This window comes from Otolemur garnettii, unplaced genomic scaffold, assembly GCF_000181295.1.
Source record: "Otolemur garnettii isolate 467f Iridium unplaced genomic scaffold, OtoGar3 scaffold00214, whole genome shotgun sequence".
Classification (NCBI taxonomy): domain Eukaryota; kingdom Metazoa; phylum Chordata; class Mammalia; order Primates; family Galagidae; genus Otolemur; species Otolemur garnettii.
The window spans coordinates 1,244,854-1,264,574 of record NW_003852609.1 but is presented as its reverse complement, the minus strand read 5'-3'; the positions used below and the strand labels follow the sequence as shown (position 1 = coordinate 1,264,574).

Sequence of the window (19,721 nt, the reverse complement as noted above, 5' to 3'; positions counted from 1 at the left end):
ACTGATTGGATTCTGTATCTCAGATATCTCCATGGAATGGATAGTGATTGCCTGCATGGATGTCTTAGCTTTATATTTTATGACTGCCCCCACTTTGATTTCCTAGTCACCTTACATTTGTAACTTTACTATCTAACCAGTATCAGTTGGAATTGTAGTTATGTGAGTTTTCCTTCCCGTCATCATCTACCTTTACCAGCTACCTCCCTGACATCAGTCTAGAATTGCCACTCTTGGCATTCTCACTGCTGCTGCCCTAAGATCAAGTTCTTACACTTTCTGTCTCAGATCACTGGGCCAGTCTGTACTGGAAGAAAGGGCATATATGGGCGGGCCCCTCTTGTTCCTACTCTCTCCCCTGGAGAGAATTTATGGACCATTCTTATGCCACCATCTTTCATGGCTCCATCCCATTCCAGAAGGCAGCACACTGGCCTTGCACTTACACACAGAGAACTTTATTTCTTATCTGTTTTCCTGTTAAGATCAAAATCCTGAAAGGCATGACCTATGTTATTTACTTTTGTGTTCCTGGCAAAATGCATGGCAGACAAATATTTCCTGAATGAATTCGTCAACTATTTTCACACCTGAAAAACTTCCAATAACCTTCAGAGCCTACCTGGTTTCCCATCTGTAAGTCAGACAATATCTTATATTGCCATTACCGCTCTCTAAATGCCTACTGGATACTGAGTTCTAGTTCTATTTTGATGGGCTGTGACAAAATTACAAAAAGACATTGAGAATGCAGTGAAGTCATTCTCCCTGGACCTTAGTTTCTAGGTTTCCTCATCTATAGATTTGGAATTCCAAGAGTAGTTACTTCTCAGGCTGGTGTGAGTATTAGAGGGCTTAGTATGTGCAAAGCACCAAGAGTGGTGGCGTGCCTGGTACACCATAAGCCCTCAGTGAGCGTGAACAATTATTATACTGACTGAAGATCTTAGACTGCCAAAGCTGAGGGAGAAAAAACCAACAGCACACAAATCTAAGTGGCTTCTCTTTTATTCATACAAACAATACATACACAAGACTGTATATTGTTTGAAGACTGAAATAATTTTCTAGTGTAACAACTCCGTAACAAAATTTAACTAAATGTAACATTTATGAAAATATAAATCTCTGATTGGGTAATTCTTCCCAACAATACAAAGTTTACATAAAAACATTCAATATGAGCTACCAGTTGCAAACAAGTTAGGAAAAAAATCATTCAAGTCACTGTTACACTCTATTGGCTTCTACATAGAACATTCACACACTACGTTTAGTCCATCTAGGCATTTAATTATTAGAAATGTGTGGCATAGAGGTTGACTTGATAATGAGAGGAGTAAGAATATGCCGCCTAAAGATCTCTAAAGCTCTGACCCGGCACCATCAACTTCACGTGATCTGTTTGTGGGTGGCCGACTCTGAGCTATCGCTTCCCTGACTGGTAGCTGGACCAGGAGGAACCATACTGCAAAATGTTTTTCACCCCAAAGTGGGGTGTTTATAACTGAATCACATCTTTGTAGGCTTACGTGTTAAACTGCTTTCCAAAGTGAAATACAATTGACTTGGATTCTCTGTGGTTTAGATCACTTTATTTTAACCATAAGCATCAATAATCAAGATGTCATAGTATTTTTTTCTCACATTGCTGTCCAATTTCCCTAGGAGGGCTATAGCAGTAGCTACTACTACCTATATTCTGAAATTGATGAAAAGGATACACGGGGGAGGTTGAAGATCTGTCTAGGGATGCATGGCGAGCTCATGGCGGAGCTGGACTGAACGACTGAGTGCAAGTCAGTTCTGCATGTGTTATTCTGACTACTAAAGCCAGTACTGCCACTTTCAAAGAAAACCAAACCATCCCCCGTGACACCTTCTGAAAAGCTGTCCAAGGACATGCCACGTGGAAGGTATGGAAGGAAGGACACTCGCTTTCACCTTTCCAGATGTAATATTTTCTTTTAAATAGGTGAAGTAGTTTTTAAAAAATATTGAAATACCATTTCACAGCTTCTGCTTTGAAACGGATTAATACTATAAAAGGCTCAGAGGAGTCCTCAGTCCGGGAGTGACAGATAAAGAATGTACATACGGTGTGGAGAAGTAAGAAATTGATTACAAACAGGGACAGTAAAGAACCTTTGAACACCCTTAAGATTTATAGACTATTTTAGCACAAAGACAGGCATAGTCAGTTTGTCCCAGAGTATTTGGTCATCTATCTGCATTTTACACAGGAAAGAGGAGGAATAAGAGTAAGGCAAATGTCACCAGCATCTCAGAGATGGCATGTTGAGAAAGCTTGCTTTCTATTAAGATTAACTGCAGGGATTTAGAAAATAATTTTCCATACAACTGACTGAGTAGTACAGACTTTTGTTGGTACAATGATAGAAGTGAACAGGTGTTTTGAGCAGATTCGTAATGCCCTTTCTGTCACTTTTTACACCCAGCACAAATATGCATTTCAAAAAGATGTGAAAAGATTGTGGCTTCTTAGTAAATGTGTCCTTTTGCAACCCAGGAAATGAATAGTTTAAAAATCATATATTCTGTTATGCAGAAACCTTTGCATGCAGTTGTTGCAACTGTATTTTAACAAAGACTGACCCTCCGTGATCAGTAGCCCTATGACAGTGGTGGTGACTTCCTGTCCCAATCTAGTTCATCATCTCATATTTCATGTCGTGTTTCTTAGGAAACTGGGAATGCATCTGGGCATTTTTGTTACGTTATTTTGCACCTTTAGACCTTTCTTCTGCAGACTAGATGGCACAGTTGTTGGGATTGTAAAATGGAAAGAGAGATTAAGGCTATGTTGACACATCACACAATCATCGGAAGCCAAACAGCTTGTTGTCTTCATGATTTCAGCAGATCCTGTAGAACTAATTCCAGTCCAAATGGTCGATATGGTATATAATTCCAGCCTCTTTCATCTGAACCAAATGGGACGAATCATACTGCTTCTTACCATAATGCGAATTAAAAACTTTTATCTTCTCTCTTCCAGGTGAGCTTGCTGATCAAATGCTACTAGAAATACTGTTATTCTTTCATTTCTGGAGACACTTTGACAAAAAGACTACACCCCAAATCAATTCCATATTTTTGTATGTTTCATGAGCATCTTAATAAAACTCTGAAATTCCATCATCTTTCCTGTCTTTTAAGAAATGGATATTTTTATTATTTGGGACACATCTTTTTTTTGTTTTCCCTTCTGTATGTGGGTCACATATTTCTGCTGAGCAGGACAAACAGTTTGTCAGTTATCAGGGGCATAGCTGTGGCCCCTGGATTCTAGGGCTGAGCACACGCGGTCGTAACAGGAGTTGTATTTCTTGGAGGGCGTGGCCTCACTGTTCTCTGTGCAGTCAGTCACTGTGATGGGGCTGTCCCTGGCAAAGACCTCAGTGGACTCTCTCCATAAACAATCCACAGACACTTTGAAACAGTAACTGTTAGTCTTTGGCCTGGATGTCTGTGTTGCATTGTTGAAAATCTGTCTGCTATTTGAGGTGGCGATTTTAATTTTCAGTGCAGCGTCCACGCGGTCTACTACTGTATAGATGCCTATGCTCCCATCGTCAAAGCCCACAATAATGTGCAGGTGCCTCTGAGAGAGTGCAAGGAAGGTTGGTGTTTTGTAAAGGGAACAAGCACCGATATTTTTGCCATCTGCCAGTCTCATCACTATTAAACTGGATATGGCACCATTTTCATCCTCTTCTTCCCCATTTCGGAAACAAATGTACACCAGGTAGCGACCATCTCGAGACAACCTCTGCCGCCAGATGGTGCCAGAGGCGTGAACCACCCGTAATTTACCACTATGCAAATCCAGCACGTTGATGTTTTCATCTCCCCTGGATATAATGCCCAGCTTTCCATTGGGAGAAATTTCAAAATCCTCCAGGTTTTTCAAGAAGTTGCTGGGAAGTTGCACGCGCCGACAGATCACTTCATCCGTCAGACTCCACAGGTTCACGGTCTCCGCTGACGTGATGAACACAACGATGTCGGGACAGTCGGGGATTAATTTAAAATTCACAATGGTGGTCCCGTCTTCACAGCAAAACTTCTTGGTGATACTTCCGGTCCAGAGACTGACTGCCAACACTTTGCTTTTCGTCATGCCCACGACAAAGGTGTTTGCAGACGTGATGAAGGCATTCTGTAGAGTGGTCAGAATGTTGCAGACCCTGTGGCCTGTGGCCAGTCTCCAAACCCTGGAGGCATTTTCCTCACAGAGAGAGACCACAAACTGGTCATTGTGTGTAATCAGCAGCTGAGATATTCTCTGCCCGTTAATTCTAAAGAGGTTTTCCCCGCTGCCAGTGTGCCAGACATACTGGCTGCTTTTGTCATCCGATGTCACCATTATGTCCCCGGCAGATGTTAAGACACAGTGTTCCACTATGCCTTCGTGCTTGAATACTGCTTCGATGAACCCGCTGCTGAAGTTCCACTTATGAACACAATCGGAGCCATCTAGGGAGTAAATGATTTCCCCTCTGGCAGGCAATACCAGACTCTGGATGGGTTTTCCAGTCTTATCTATGTTGGACATGGCTGTGATTATATCTATGTCCCAGATGGAGAGGACACCACTGGTTGATAAAGACAGTAGCATATTGTGGTGACTAGATTTCACCAACTTAACTATGGAACCTGAGATTTCCTGTAGGCTAGCCATACACTGCCCCGTGTCTCGCCTCCAAAAAAACACAGCTGAGGTATTTTCCATGGTCGCAATGATACAGTCTCCGTTTTTGGATAGCACGGCAGATATAAAGCGTTCATTGTGCTTGGCCCTGAACTTCTCAGCCACTTTCCACATGCCTGTGTCTAAGAGCTCGATGCTGAGAGCTTTACAGATCAGAATTGCACTTTGGTCCTCTGAAAGTTCAATGCTAACCACGTCACTGTCTTCTCTCCGGCAGTCAAAGTCATCAGTCAGCTGGGGGCTGGCAATGTCCTCAGTGTTCCAAACAGAAAGACTTCCCTCGCTATCTACCATAACCATTTCTTGAGCTGTGTCCAGGATAAGAAGAAACTTCACAAACCCACCTGAGAATTCTGATGCCACTGTACATAACTTTTCTCCACTTCCTAAATGGAATATGGTGGTCGTGTTTAGGTACTGTCCACAGAAAGCATACAAACCATCCAGAGAGCACTGGACACATGTCACTTCGTACCAGCAGTGGAACTGGTAAAGCGGCCAGCCATAAAGCAGGTCGATGACTGTGACATCTTTGCTGGCCTCCAGCCAGGCAAGGGCGTGCTTGACGGACAGTGTGAAGCCATTGATGTAGGTGGGGCTGCTTGCAAGCTTGGTCCCTTTGATTTCCACTTCTGACAAAAGACAAGAATTCACGTTGTCATAGATCAGCAGGGTGTTATTTGTCGTAGCCACCACCAGGTACTTTTCATCTCCAGTGAGTTTCATGCCCAGGATGACAGACTGGGCTGTGGTGATTTGCCTGAGCAGCTGGCGAGTCTCTACGTCCCACGTGCTGATGGAACCGTTTTCTAAAGCCGTGAGGACGGTACTGGGGTTACAAGTAGGCAGAATCTCCGTGACATGCAGGTGACTGGATGACAAGGGAAGGCGCTCGGGGCTGTACGTGACATCCATGGATGAATGCAGTGGTACAATGGAGCAGTATTTTGGCCCATCTTTGTCACATTCTAAAAGAAGGTGTCTCAGTTTGGGCAGAGAACTTATAACAGGCAGCAGTCTTTGTTGGAGCTCTGCAGAAAGGGAGCCAGGAAACGCAATGACCTTGTTTCTGATGCCACGGAGGGTGCTGGCCAGGAACTTCAGCTCTTTCTCTTGAGAGTAGTTGTAAGCCAGCTCGATGTCTGAAAGCACTTTGTCGAACTGGCCAATTTTGATCATGGTGTAAAGCCAGCTGAAGTTCATGATGATGCCGTAGAGCAGGTCGTCGGTTTTCCCACACCTCGTCAGGTGGTACAGCAGCTCAGACATTTTCCGATGATTGACAAAAAAGATATCGGGCTCCAATGGATTACACTGGAAGACCCAGGGTTGGTCTGGGGCCTGCCTGTCAAAGGAAGCTTGTTCCATGAAGTGCTTTTCTTCCTCCAGGAGGCTTCTGCTCTCCAAGTCCAGGCAGCCATTCAAGTAGGAGTCTTCAAGGCAGAAAGCTTTCCTCCTGCCCCCTGACCAGACGCCCAGAAAATAGTCTGCCAAGATGGTGTGCATTTCACGCAGGTGACTGTCGTCTTGCAGATAGAGCTTTTGGGCTATGAGCTGCAGGTGTCTGTTGGCCCAGACCAGGAGCGTGACATTCTTCACATGTCTTTCTATTAAGTATCCACTGAGACCCTCCTTGAGTCTCGCGATGTACAAATAAGGGACTCTCAGGGGGTTGCTGGGCCTGGTGTTCTCACTGAGCTCGTTCATTACACTGTTGTCCAGGGCTAACACATCTTCCAGCTCCATTTCACTCAAACCCATTTTGGCCATGGTGATGTACCCAAGAGCCCTGGAGACCAGCTTCTGACCACACTTCTTCTCCAAGGACCAGAACAACTGCTCTATACTTTCATGAACAGTGACGCAGAGGGAGGATTCATCGACATCTTTGTGAGATCTCCAGTGTCTCACCTCCCTGAAGGTAAGGTTCACAAACATTGGCAGCGTGCACTTGGAGAATGCGTTGTTCACATAAATCTGCTGGCCTGAAGTGACCTTTCTTTTGACTCGAAGCAGCTGATGCTTGAGGACCTGGCTGCACATCTTTCTGTCCCGGGGAATCAGCTCAATGTAGTTGTCTTCCTCATGGATAAGGCACCTTAGTTTCTGCAGGATCCCGTGTTTGTTGGGCAGTGTGGACAGAACTATTCGTACAAAGCGGGGAAGGTGAGCTGGGAGCCACCAGAGCTTCCTGGCTTCCTCGTTCTCTGACAGCTGCTCTAGGGCATCGAATATGATGACTAGAGGTCTCTGCAATGAAGACTCATTCAGAAGGTTTATAAATAAGTCACGGAGGTCGTGAATCTTCTTAGGGTAGCTTTGAACCAGACACCGATAGTTAATCGCCAATTGTTCACAAACACTCAGAAGGAGAGTCCTCAGGTCAGTACTCATGTCTGTTGTTCCTAGAAATCTCACGACTATTACTGGGTCAGATTCTGGTCCCGTGTCTTCATGTAACCAGCCATAAGCCTGCAACATAAAAATGGAGTATAGATAAACAGCTGCATGCCCACATGAGAGAAAAACACAATTAAATTCGATGAAGGGGGAGGGAGGAGAGGGAAAAGGGAAAGACAAGGAGGGAGGAGGAGTCATGTGCTCTCACCTAATGGGCACGATGTATATACCACACCCCCTGGGTGAATGGCTCAACTACAACTTGAACTTTACCTTACAAATGCAAACAAAGTAACCTCATCATTTGAACTCTCATATTAATCTGAAATTTAAAAAACAAAAGTGGAATTTACGATGCTAAAATGTATTTACATGGTCATGTACAATAACATTTCCTCTCTCCAGAGCTCAGACTTCTGGTAACCCCCACCATGCAGAAAGTAACCTACAACCAAGAAATGGGAAAATCTGAGAAGGCCACAGAATGGCCACAAAGTTTATTTACTCTAATCTATAGGTGAGATCTTCAGGATTATCCTTACTGAAGGTGGTAAAATAGTGGTAACAGTATTATTTGATTATAAGGAAACATTTAGCATATATTCTAAAAGATTCAAAACATTTTGTAAACTATAAATCCAAATATCTAGGGTGGTCAATTTGGCATCACTGAACTGAACGCCTATTTCCTGGCACAGCTACTGGCACATAGTAGGAGCTTTTTATTTATTTATTTTTGAGATAGAGTCTCACTCTGTTGCCCTGAGTAGAGTGCTGTGGCATCATAGCTCACAGCAATGTCAAACTCTTGGGCTCAAGCAATCCTCCCAAGTAGCTGGGACTACAGGTGCCTGCTAATTTTTAGAGATTAGGGGAGATTTTAATTTTTAGGGATCTTTTTTAGAGATTTTAATTTTTAGGGATCTCACTCTTGCTCAGGTTGGTCTTGAGCTCCTGAGCTCAAGCCATCTACCTGCCTCATCTTCTCAGAGTAGAAGCTTTTTAAAATGAAGGAATTGAGTAATGATTTACACATTATATTGAGTTAAAGATTTTCATTAATTGAAAGCATATAACACCATAAGTGGCTGACTAAATTTCCAATTCATTAGAATGCAATAAAAATATTCAGTACTAAAATTGTATTGAATATAATCTTTTATGTTTTAGAGAATTTTTACTTTATTGTGGTGTTAGAGAACCATAGTTATTATTATTTATCTTTGTCATAAAATATACATAATGCTGGTTAACAGTTTGGTTAAACGTTGTGTTTTATAAGAGATGGTTCATTATACATATAAATGTGCCATCCTCGGTGCTCACATGATCTTTCTAAAAACGGGGTTACAGTATCATTTAATAGAGGAGGAAATTGAGGCCCAGGCTGGATAAATAACTTGCTGAGAGAGCAGTGGTCACCAAGAGATGAAGTTGGGCTAGAAGACATATCTTTCTTTTTTGAGACAGAGCCTCAAGCTATCCCCCTGGGTAGAGTGCCGTGGCATCACAGCTCGCAGCAACCTCCAACTCCTGGGCTCAAGCGAGTCTCCTGCCTCCGCCTCCCAAGTAGCTGGGACCACAGGCGCCCGCCACAATGCCCTGGCTATTTTTTGGTTGCAGCCATCATTGTTGTTTGGTGGGCCCGGGCTGGATTTGAACCCGCCACCTTAGGCTGGAGCCTTAGCCACTTGAGCCACAGGCACTGAGCCAGAAGACATATCTTTCATGTTAAGTACTTTTTAATTTTTTGTTTAACTTGTGAAAAACTACAGAGATAAAATATATAAGAGGGCTATTAAGTTTAGTATTTTTCTGTCTGGAAAGGCAAGAATGAGGAGGAATATACTCAAAGTATAAAACGCAACAAAGAGTATTCTTACTTTTCCAGTAATCATTGAAATGTACCGAGGATACTCCTTAGAAAAGGAAGTTTTATTTTACACATTAGCAAGCAAGTTTATGAAATTTGCTTCTTCAAGAGATAGTTCAGGTTAAGGCATGAATAAGATTAGGAAAGATTTATGGATGTCAGTTTCATAACCAGCTATTAAGGAAAGTATTTTGTTGTTCTTTAGCTACAGTCTTTAAAACTGATTTCTAGGAAGATAATCTTGTCATTGAAGGCAAATCAGAAAACTCATTTGTCTCTTCTTACATCGATCACTTATGATGATTGTAAGCATGCTCCCCCCGCCTCCCAATCACACGTGGCGGATGGGTTGTCTGTAGAGAGCAGGCCTGTCATCAGGATGTCATGTTTGTGGGAAGGTTGAGTTACACAGGAGATGAACATGAGAGGTCTGGCTGCATGTGTGGGGGGACGTGAGGTCACAGCAGTGTACATTCCCCAGGGGACAGGCAAGTGAAGCACTGGGAAGAGTCCCAGAAATGGGTACCACTTCCTGGGGGCCCAGAATCCTGGACTGTCAGTAGACAGACTCAGGTGAGTGAACGAAATACCCAGGAGAGGGAGAGCTCAGAAAATCATCTCTGATGTTGATCAAGTCCCGACCAGCCCCACACTCTGCCTTGCCAGGACTGCCTATCTGCACAGGGGTATCCGTACCACTCGTGTGACCCTGACCTGCTGTGCTCGGGCAGGTGCACATGTGTCCCACGAACCTTCCACTCAGTCAAATTCGACAATATTTGTTTTCTCCAACTGCCCTTATCTTTCCCTCCTCCAGAGAGTGAGTGTGAAATGGTGATTCTCAACCTTCCTAATGGTGTGATGTATTTTCATAGTTACAAAGGCATCGTGACCCACAGGTTGAGAACCGCTGGTGTACAGGAATGGTTCCTCATTTGATTTCAGTTCACATGTGGCCCTCATTGTGTTACTGTTTTCCTTACTTGAAGACACACGTACAAATGAGTGTTCAAGGACACTCACATACACAGTTTTGCTGGTGCAAACCCGCTACTTCATCTGATGCTCAGAGAAAAATAGGTACCACTATTCTAACCCAAGAATCAAAGCCATCTGGGCTTGACATATTAAGAAAAGATAAATTAGCCTTCCTAAGGACTTTTCAAGGGTAAATTAGATATACTTGATTTTCACCTGTGAGATTACTTCAGACCATCCTTTCCACATTTTATACAATGCACCTGTCTCTGTTCTTGACCTCAAAATGACCAATTGAGATTATGTAGTGTGACAGATTATGAGAATATTCATAAACTTAAACATAGCTCTGTTCTTAAGATAGTAACTAACCATGGGAAGAACATCAAGATAACACCAGAATAAACCACCAGACTTTGACACTAAGGAAACAGGAGTTTAAAAACTAGAACTAGTTCCATCCAGTTCAGGCTAAGGAACCAAGTTAGTAGACAGCACATTCCAAAGTGAGGTTCTAGACCACGACCCGGGACTTGAAAGGGAGGTTCTGAAAGCCAGTTCTGCTGCTAAGAGGGCAACCTACCTCTGGCCTGAAAAAGGAGACAGGAGAGGTGAGATTTTGGAGCTGTGGGTTATACTTCTTATCACCTCTTCCCCAACCTTCATCCCTAGCTGACAGGAAGGAGCTTTAGCGGCCACTTATAGAGTGGCCCATACAGCACGGGGGATGTGGGCATCTGGTGTCCCACGACATCTGGGAAGTGTGCAGGTTGAGCAACTGAGGCTGGGTGGCTGCTCCAATGGGGGAGCAAGGCAGGGCTGGTGTCTGGGATGGGCCTGGAGGTCTAGAGTTTCTCAGGGCAAAATGATACTTGAGTGTTTCCCCTGTACCAGAGTGGGCTGTAGGCCAGAGTGGGCTGCCGGCCAGAGTGGGCTGCCAAGTGTCTCTGTTTCACTTTTCCCAGGCCCTAAGAGTGTACTGGGCCATGGAGAGAGTCTTAGCAGAAGGACAGATGCTGGAAGTGTATTTCTGGAGGTCTAGGAGCTGAGGAAGTACCAGCTGGAGCAAAGATAGCTTTCCCTGAGTCCAGGGAACTATAGATGAGTGATTCTCAGGGAGGAGACAGAGGAGGGGGCCGGGGTGGGGAAGGACCTGCTGGGAATCATTAAAAGGCCTCAGAAGAGAAGGGAGTTGGAGCTAAACACTTGCTAAGAACAAAAAGTTCAGAGTCCAGTTCAGAAAAGTAAGAACGTTCTGGCCACTTGATCCTATATCCCCTAAACCACAACACTCTAGGACAGCAGTTCTCAACCTGTGGGTCACGACCCACAGGAACTGTATTAAAGGTCTGTGGCACTGGGAAGGTTGAGAACCACTGCTCTAGGGATAATATATGTGGCTTGGTTAGGAAAGGAGGGAGGACATGCTCCAAGAAAAACGGAAGAAGATGCCCATGTCCCCATGTCCCTATTTCCACTGTAGGCACCTTCCTTATAGCAGGTCACAGCGAAGGGGGAAAAGTGTAGACTGACTGTTTTATTTATTATTCTTATATGGATAATTGCTGAACTGAGACTGATTTAGTGACTGGAAGTGAGGGGAGGGCTTGTCCTTGTCTGAGAGGAATGAGCAGAGGTATTGGGATCTGCCCTGCTATTCACCCAACTGCACGGGCAGCCAGCCTACAGCAGAACCAGACAGTGAGAGGAAAAATAAAGCTGCTTTCAAGCCCAGCCCATGAGTCTGGAGCTCTGCATCGAACCATTATACCCACGAAAAAGAAGCACTGAAGTAACCCTTCCACAAAGACTAATTATAATTCAGGTAGTAAACAAAGAAAACGGAAGTGAATCTGATCAATCTAGCATTTTCCCAAAGTAAAAGCTTTTACAATTATGCATGGGAAAGAACGGGCTTTTACCTTCTTTGCTACTTCTGCTAACAGAAGGGTCTTCCCGGTGCACGGTCCACCATATACAATAAGAGGGTTGATGTGCCCGGTTTTGCTTGGAAGGATATATTTATGCACTATGTTTAGAGATTCACATTTGTACTCATAGAAGGAGGCATATGTTTTACACAATGACGAATGTTGAAGGATTTCATCGTAGAGCGTATCAGTTTCAGTGTCAAAATTCTGCTGTACCGTTGCCTGAATGATATCAATCATATCTTCATAAAATTGTTTGCCAAGTCCTTCGATGTAATGATTTTCTATTTCTTGGGAATAGCCTAGTTTCATGTCACAATGAGTAACAGACGTGTACACTCTCAGATTAGATGATGCGACAATAGTAGGAATAAATTCATCCCTGAGTTTTATCAGCTTCTCTTGGGCTTCTGGGTCCCGAATAATCCTTGGTTCTGTTCCAGTGATATCCATGTACTTCCCCATCTCTGGGATTTTCACGAAGCGCTCGATGTTAGCAATTTTCCTGATGTAGCAAACACACTTCTTCAGGAATGCTGGTGTTTGCTTTCCTAGAGCAAAGTCAAACTCATCCTCTATAGCTGAAAGAAAATAAGATTAGGAGTTTACTGCTTGGCACAGAGGAGCAATGCACCCACGTTCTCAATGCTCAACCTTCAGTTGCGAGTGGTTTATTATTTTGCTCATCATTTGTAGCAAAGTAGTTTTTAGAATAATTTCCTAATTCCTTGTTTTTTCCTAAGTAGCCTCCAGAACAATCAGTATCAAATAAAATTATTTAATTTTCTCCCCAATCTAGGGAGAGGCTGGATGCCAGTGCAATACAGAAAACAGCATGTTTATAGTGGGCCTTCGTTTGCTGCTAGCTTTGCTCTCATAGTCTACTGGTTCTCACAGCAGGGACCAGTTTGGGTCAGGAGAGTAAGAGGAGGTAGCTGAATGCTGTAGCTAGTTTAATTGTTCCTGGTCAGTCTGCTCTTGAAAATGTGGTTTCATCATTTTGTTGGTGGTGTATTGAGCCCTAGACAGATATGTTCAAATGGAAACACAAAAGCACGTTTTAAGGCAAAACGCGATCATGTTCTGATTTCTGATCAGTCTGGATGACCTACATCCCTGTTAGATCCCATTATATTCATCAGAATGGGCACAGAAAAATCACTTAATGTATGACTTTATTTCTTCTAAAACAAACCATATGATGAGTTACAATATATATGCTTGCATAGAAGTGAATATACATTATATATCATTTGAGTCCTTTTAAGAACATTTAAAACTGGAGAAGTAAAAATGAAAATATCCTGGCTCAGCGCCTATAGCTCAATCGGCTAGGGCGCCAGCCACGTACACCTAAGGTGGTGGGTTCGAATCCCCAGCCCGGACCCGCCAAACAACAATGACGGCTGCAACCAAAACCAAAAAATAGCCGGGCGTTGTGGCGGGCGCCTGTGGTCCCAGCTACTTGGGAGGCGGAGGCAGGAGACTCGCTTGAGCCCAGGAGTTGGAGGTTGCTGTGAGCTGTAATGCCACGGCACTCTGCCCAGGGGGACAGCTTGAGGCTCTGTCTCAAAAAAAAAAAAAAAAAGAAAATATCCTTGTGCAGAGAAGAAAATTAAAAATAAAATAATTGAACCAAAAGGAAAGAAATTTAAACGCAAGCAGACTTTTTTTTTTTTTTTTGAGACAGAGTCTCATTTTGTTGCCCTCGGTAGAGTGCTGTGGTATCACAGTTCACAGCAACCTCAAACTCTTGGGCTTAAGCAATTCTCTTGCCTCAGCCTCCCAAGTAGCTGGGACTACAGGTGCCCACAACAGCACCCAGCTATTATTTTTTGGTGCAATTGTCATTGTTGTTTGGCAGGCCCAGGTTGGGTTCAAACCCACCAGCTCCAGTGTATATGGCTGGCACCCTAGCTGGTGAGCTACAGGTGCCGAGCCAGGCAAGCAGACTTTAAAAATTGGCTGGCTATCCTTCCTTCCCTGATTCCTCTCTTTCTCCCTCCCTCCCCTCTATCCTTCCTTTCATTTGTCCAACGGGGTCTTTGTGGAGTACCTACTATGTGCCAGGCATGCTGGTAGTCACTTGGGATGCATTGGTGAGAGAAAACAGACAGTGCTGAGGGAAAAAGCCATTATGGAGTACTGTAGATTGAATGTTTGGTCTCCCCCAAATACATATGTTGAAACTTAATCACCAGTGTGACGGTATTAGGAGGTGGGATAGTTGGGAGCCCTCATGACTACAAGTAGTACTGGAAGCCCTACTTGTCTCTCCTGCCATATGAGAGACAGCACAAAGATAGCTGTCTGTTAACAAGAAGCCAGCCCACACGAGTTACCAAATCTGCAGGTGCCTGGATCTCAGGCTGTGAATTTCTACAGGGAAGCTCTGAATACGTTGGGCTTGTCTGCCCATAAAATGAAAAAGAATTCTATGCTGGACACAACACTAACATCAAGCAAAACCCAGAACTCACATACAGATGTTCTATCATGTAGTCATTCAGGAAGGTGAGAATTTTACTAAAAATAGTACCTTTCAGTAGAACTCCTATGATAATTATTTTTTCAGTAACGATAGACACTGATTGAAAATTTTGACTCCTGCTGGGTGCAGTGGCTTATACCTGCAATCCCAGTACTCTGGGAGGCTGAGGCTGGTGGATTGCTTGAGCTCAGGAGTTTGAGACCAGCTTGAGCAAGAGTGTGACCTTGTCTTAAAAAAAAAAGTAAGGCAGCGCCTGTGGCTCAAAGGAGTGGGGCGCTGGCCCCATGTACTGCAGGTGGTAGGTTCAAACCAGCCCCTGGCCAAAAACTGCAAAATAAATAAATAAATAAATAAATAGCTGGGCATTGTGTGGGGGGGGGTGTGCACCTGTAGTTCCAACTACTTGTGAGGCTGAGGCAAGAGAATCACTTAAGTCCAAGAGTTTGAGGCTGCTGTGAGCTATGACTCTACAGCACTCTACTGGGGGGCAAGAAAGTGAGACTCTGTCTCAAAAAAAGAAAAAAAAACAATTTTTTTTGACTCCAGTGAAAAAGATGTTTACAGCCACTAATTTTCACTGAGCTGTGTCATATGTGTCAGTACATTTTTACAAAGGGTTTAATCAGGTGAGTTGTTCAAGGAAGACAGGTAAAGGAGTTTATATAACATTTGTCTACTCTTCTCAAAGAAGAGTGAAAACTTGTTATAACACAGAGCAGGGAAGATGCAGGAAGTCAGGACATCACGAGCTCCTGCAGAGGATGTCCTTGGGCCCATCGCTTTTCTACTGAATTCTCAGAACGTGACATTCTGAGAACATCATGAAGAGAAAGTGGTCAAACTCTAGTCTCTCTACAGAATGTCTGATAATCAGAGGCATGTGCTCCCACACTGCACTCCTAGAAAATAGCTGTACTGGAACTGCCATGTTTTCACCTCCATGGAAGGAGTGCCAATCAGGAATGCTGATTACAAACAGGAAGAGATGGATACATCAAGTTGGCAGCGCCCATCTAAGTTTGGCTCAGGTGGGAAAAAGATGCTGTACACAGGTTTGGTGCCCATAGCACAGTGGTCACAGGGCCAGCCACATGAACTTGGCCTGGGCCTGCTAAACAACTGCAACAACAACAACAACAACAAAAATAGCCAGGTGTTGTGGCGGGCGCCTGTAGTTTCAGCTACTTGGGAGGCTGAGGCAAGAGAATCACTTAAGCCCAAGAGTTGGAGGTTGCTGTGAGCTGTGATGCCACAGCCCTCTACCCAGGGTGACATAGTGAGACTCTGTCTCAAAAAAAAAAAAAAAGATACTGTCCACAGAATGCCAGGTATGGTACAGACATAATAAACACACCTGAATAAATGAATGACATTATAGAAAGTCAATTCTACAGAGTTATTTTAGAGGCAAGGTGCACCATGATGATTTGGGTGAACTTTTATTCATAATTTCTGATATTTGTCTACGAATATTATAAACTTTCCCCTCTCCTTACTAGAATCCTGCATTTGTTTTCTGTCTTTGTTCGTTCCTCAATATCCCCAAATTTAACCAGTCACAGCACCCAGTGAAGGGAGCATTAGGAATAGATTCTCAGCCCTGGTAGCTATCATCCATAAGACATTAATCTCTTTACTACCCTCAAGGCCACTCAATTTTGTTGTTCATATAAGGGTACCATTTTTGGAATCTAATTTATTTTTGTTCCTCTCCTATTGTTTCAAAAGGTAAAACTAGAAGTGTGAAAAATTACATTGAAATATAAATAATATAACTTTATAGGTTCTATCTAATATTCCTACTTTCAAGATCTCTAAAAATATTACAGTGATTTTCTCTATCCATTTGAAAGAGCTGGCACTTCTCCAGCAATTTTGATTGTTCAGATATGATCTTAAAATGAGTATGAAGTATAAAATAAATGGTTATGAGAACATATATATATATCTGTAGGGGATGTAACCCCAAGTACAAAGTAGTCCCCTTACAGCAGTTCATGTGAAATTGCCAACTTCACATGGCCGTCCATATGGACAGAATTCCTTAGCATGGAGAAAGTTAGGGGAAAGTATTTGCCAGTGAAACCTTAAACCACTTGAGGTACAAGATGGTGACTATGATAGGGTGACCAGATGTCCCGCTTTTGAACAATTTGTCCCGCGACCTGCGGCGTTTAAAAAAAGTCCCGATTTTTGGAAAGAATGCACAAACGGGCGGGAGAACAGGAAGGGAATATACGGTTTTTAGCTGCCATGTGGCTATTTTGCCAGAATGTGAGTTTTATATTATTTTTGTTAATTTTATAATGTTAAACTGTAATAATAACAAATAATTTCCAAGAAGTGATTATCCAGAACTGCTTATCAAAGTTTGCATTGTTGTCAGGCCCTGCCCTGCCCCGCCCCCGCCCCCCCCAGCCATGTTGTCCCGCCTGATCACCCTAGACTGTGAGGATTCTTTCCCCAAACTAGCGTCTTTTACATAACAAATAGAAGAGCTTTGCTCTGGGCATTTTTTCTAAGATAGGGCTTTTTAAGGAATGGAGTTATTTTGTCCTTGATAAAAAATGAAAGAGCCAGAGCCTCAAAAAAAGATGTAAAGGTCTCAGAGGAACAAGGATGCATGTTAATCTAATACTCTAAAGATAGGACTTAGGGCTGACAATTTTAAGAGTATTTTCAGGGAGACTTAAAATAAGACCTAACTTAAAAAAAATTTTTAAGGCCTGATTTTTTTGATAGCTTCCTTCTGAAATTTGTCACAATGATTTCCAGCTTCCTTGCACTTGACACACGCAAATCCAGTGAGAATGGTTATCCAGTACCTTGTAGGCTTTCAAAAAGCCTTGCCATGCCATTCCAAAAACCATTTTGAAGACACAATTACTATTGCTTTTTCCTCAATAATTCCTTTTTTCCGGAGACAGAGTCTCACTTTGTTACCCTGGGTAGAGTGGTGTGGTGACATAGCTCACAGCAACCTCAAACTCTAGGGCTCAAGCGATCCTCTTGCATCAACCTCCAGAGTAGCTGGGACTAAAGGTGCCCATCACAGTGCCAGGCTAATTTTAGAGATGGGAGTCTCCCTCTTGCTTAGGCAATCCACCCATCTTGGTCTCCTAGAGTGCTAGGATTACAGATATGAGTCTCTGTGCCTGGCCTGTCACTAATTCTTTACTATCAACTTTTTCTTTCTTTTGAGAGAGTCGCCCTGGGTAGAGCGCTATGGCGCCACAGCTCATAGCAACCTCAAACTCTTGGGCTTAAGTGATTCTCTTGCCTCAGCCTCCCAAGTAGCTGGGACTACAGGCACCTGCCACAACACCTGGCTTTGTGTTGTTGTTGTTGTAGTTGCACTTGTGATTGTCGTTTTAGCTGGCGGGGGCTGAGTTCAAACTTGCCAGCCTTGGTGTAGGTGGCCGGTGCTCTAGCCGCTGAGCTATGGGCGCTGAGCCTACCATCAACTTTCAAAATAAATTCTACACATCTTCTTGCTTTTACCCAGAAGTGTTTGTTCAGATCTCTGGTTTCCTGTACAACTTATAATAAAGCTTCATTTTCATGGAGGAGAAAGGCACCTGTAACTTGCTAAGCATGTTCCGTGTCAGGGGTCTTGAATGCGTTGATCTCTGTGCCTGGAATTCTCTACCTTAGATACAGATGGCGCTGATTCCTTCTGTCATTCAAGTCAAAAGTCACGTACTTATTGCCTCTCCTACTACACCTGGAGCTCCACATCCATCAGCACTCACTGCTATCCGATTTCTTTGGTTTATTTTATTCCTACGACGTACTATTCTGAAATGATTTCGTTCACTTACTTGATTACTTGCCTATCATTTATTCTGTACCCTCCCACATTTAAAAAATAATTTGCAATAGCATAGTGACTTTGCTTTCTTACTCATTTTTGTCTCTGCACTGCTTGGCACAGTGTAGGCCAATAGGCCAATCAATGTTTGCTGGATGAGTCAGTGGATAAATGAACAGCTCACCCAAGAAGCAATGGCGTGATCTGGCTTATGACATCCAGCCACCTCTGACTGCTTTTAAAAAATCCCTGAAGAAGCCCTCAAATTAAGTAAAGGTTTTCTATGAATTAAAACAAAAGAATACTTGCCTCTCTGGGACATGCACATATTTAGAAAAATTAAATCTCACCAGGCAGGAAATATCAACTACCATCTACCAACTACCATTAAATTTGCAGAACCGTAAATAAAAGGGAAGCAGTGGGTACAGCTGCCGTTTACCATCCCTCAGCTCACGGAGGCTGTGTGAAGATTACCTGAGAACAGGTATCTCTTTGCTTGGCTGTATTTCATTTTTCCCTTTTCATGTAATAGTTTCACAGCAGCCTTAAATATCTTCTTGATCTCATCTGATATCTCTTGCCACGTCTTCTCGTTTTCAGCATTGGCAGAAGGCTGCATCTATGGAAACATAAAAGTGAGAAATTGGTCTTAAACTCATCCATATTTAAGACAATGTAAAGAAAAACAATATTTAAGAACAAAAGGCGTTATTATTTGAAGGCCTCTGATGTGTCAGTATTATGAGAAGTGCTTCGCAAACAGTGCGTCATTGAATCTCCACCAATGACCCTGGAAGTTGGAAGCTACCTCCACGTTACATGCAGACTTGGCCAACTTACACAGGGTGGGACCCAAACAGGTTTTTTTTGTTGGGCTTCCCTATACCATGTTTTATCCTCAGGAGATTTGACACAAATGTCACAACAAAATAATCTCTTTAATATCCTCCAAAGAGGGGAGAAAGTTACAAGGGAGATACTCATAAATTTAGTTGCTGATTTGTTTTGCTGATCCTCTAGGAAACAACACAGGAGGGTTGCCTACCAAGGAAATGACCTTCATAGAATCTTGGTGATAATCCTAGCCACACATTCATTTATTCAGCAACAGTTTATACAGAAAATATCACTTTTATTTTTATATTTTATTAAATCATAGCTGTGTACATTAATAATTATGGGGTACAAAGTGCTGGTTTTATATACGATTTGATATACTTTCATCAAACTGGTTAACATAGCCTTCACGGCATTTTCTTAGTTATTGTGTTAGGATATTTATATTCTACCCTTAGTAGATTTAACATGTACCCTTGTGAAATGCACCGCACGTGGACTTTTACGAAGAATTTAAGTTTCTTTAGAGGATCACAGAAATAAATGACATAACAATGGAAGCCAATTAAATAGTAACATATGAACAAGTGCTCCCAAGGTACTGTGTAAGCTTGGTTTCTTGAGGTATCACGGGTTTTTTGCTATCCACATGTACTCCCAGC

The 19,721-nt window shown here is 43.0% G+C and overlaps 1 protein-coding gene across 1 annotated transcript in view; it reads right to left on the bottom strand.

Moving 5' to 3' along the window:
• Positions 1-990: 990 nt before the first annotated feature.
• NWD2 (NACHT and WD repeat domain containing 2) overlaps positions 991-19,721 on the bottom strand; it is a 188,268-nt gene continuing 169,537 nt past the window's right edge. Inside the window, exons 5-7 of the mRNA XM_003801624.1 lie at positions 18,697-18,841; positions 11,909-12,498; positions 991-7,207 (exon numbers count right to left, since the gene is read on the bottom strand). Coding sequence (XP_003801672.1) covers positions 3,275-7,207; positions 11,909-12,498; positions 18,697-18,841 — 4,668 coding nt within the window. The 3' untranslated portion in view covers positions 991-3,274. The remainder of the gene's footprint in view (positions 7,208-11,908; positions 12,499-18,696; positions 18,842-19,721) is intronic.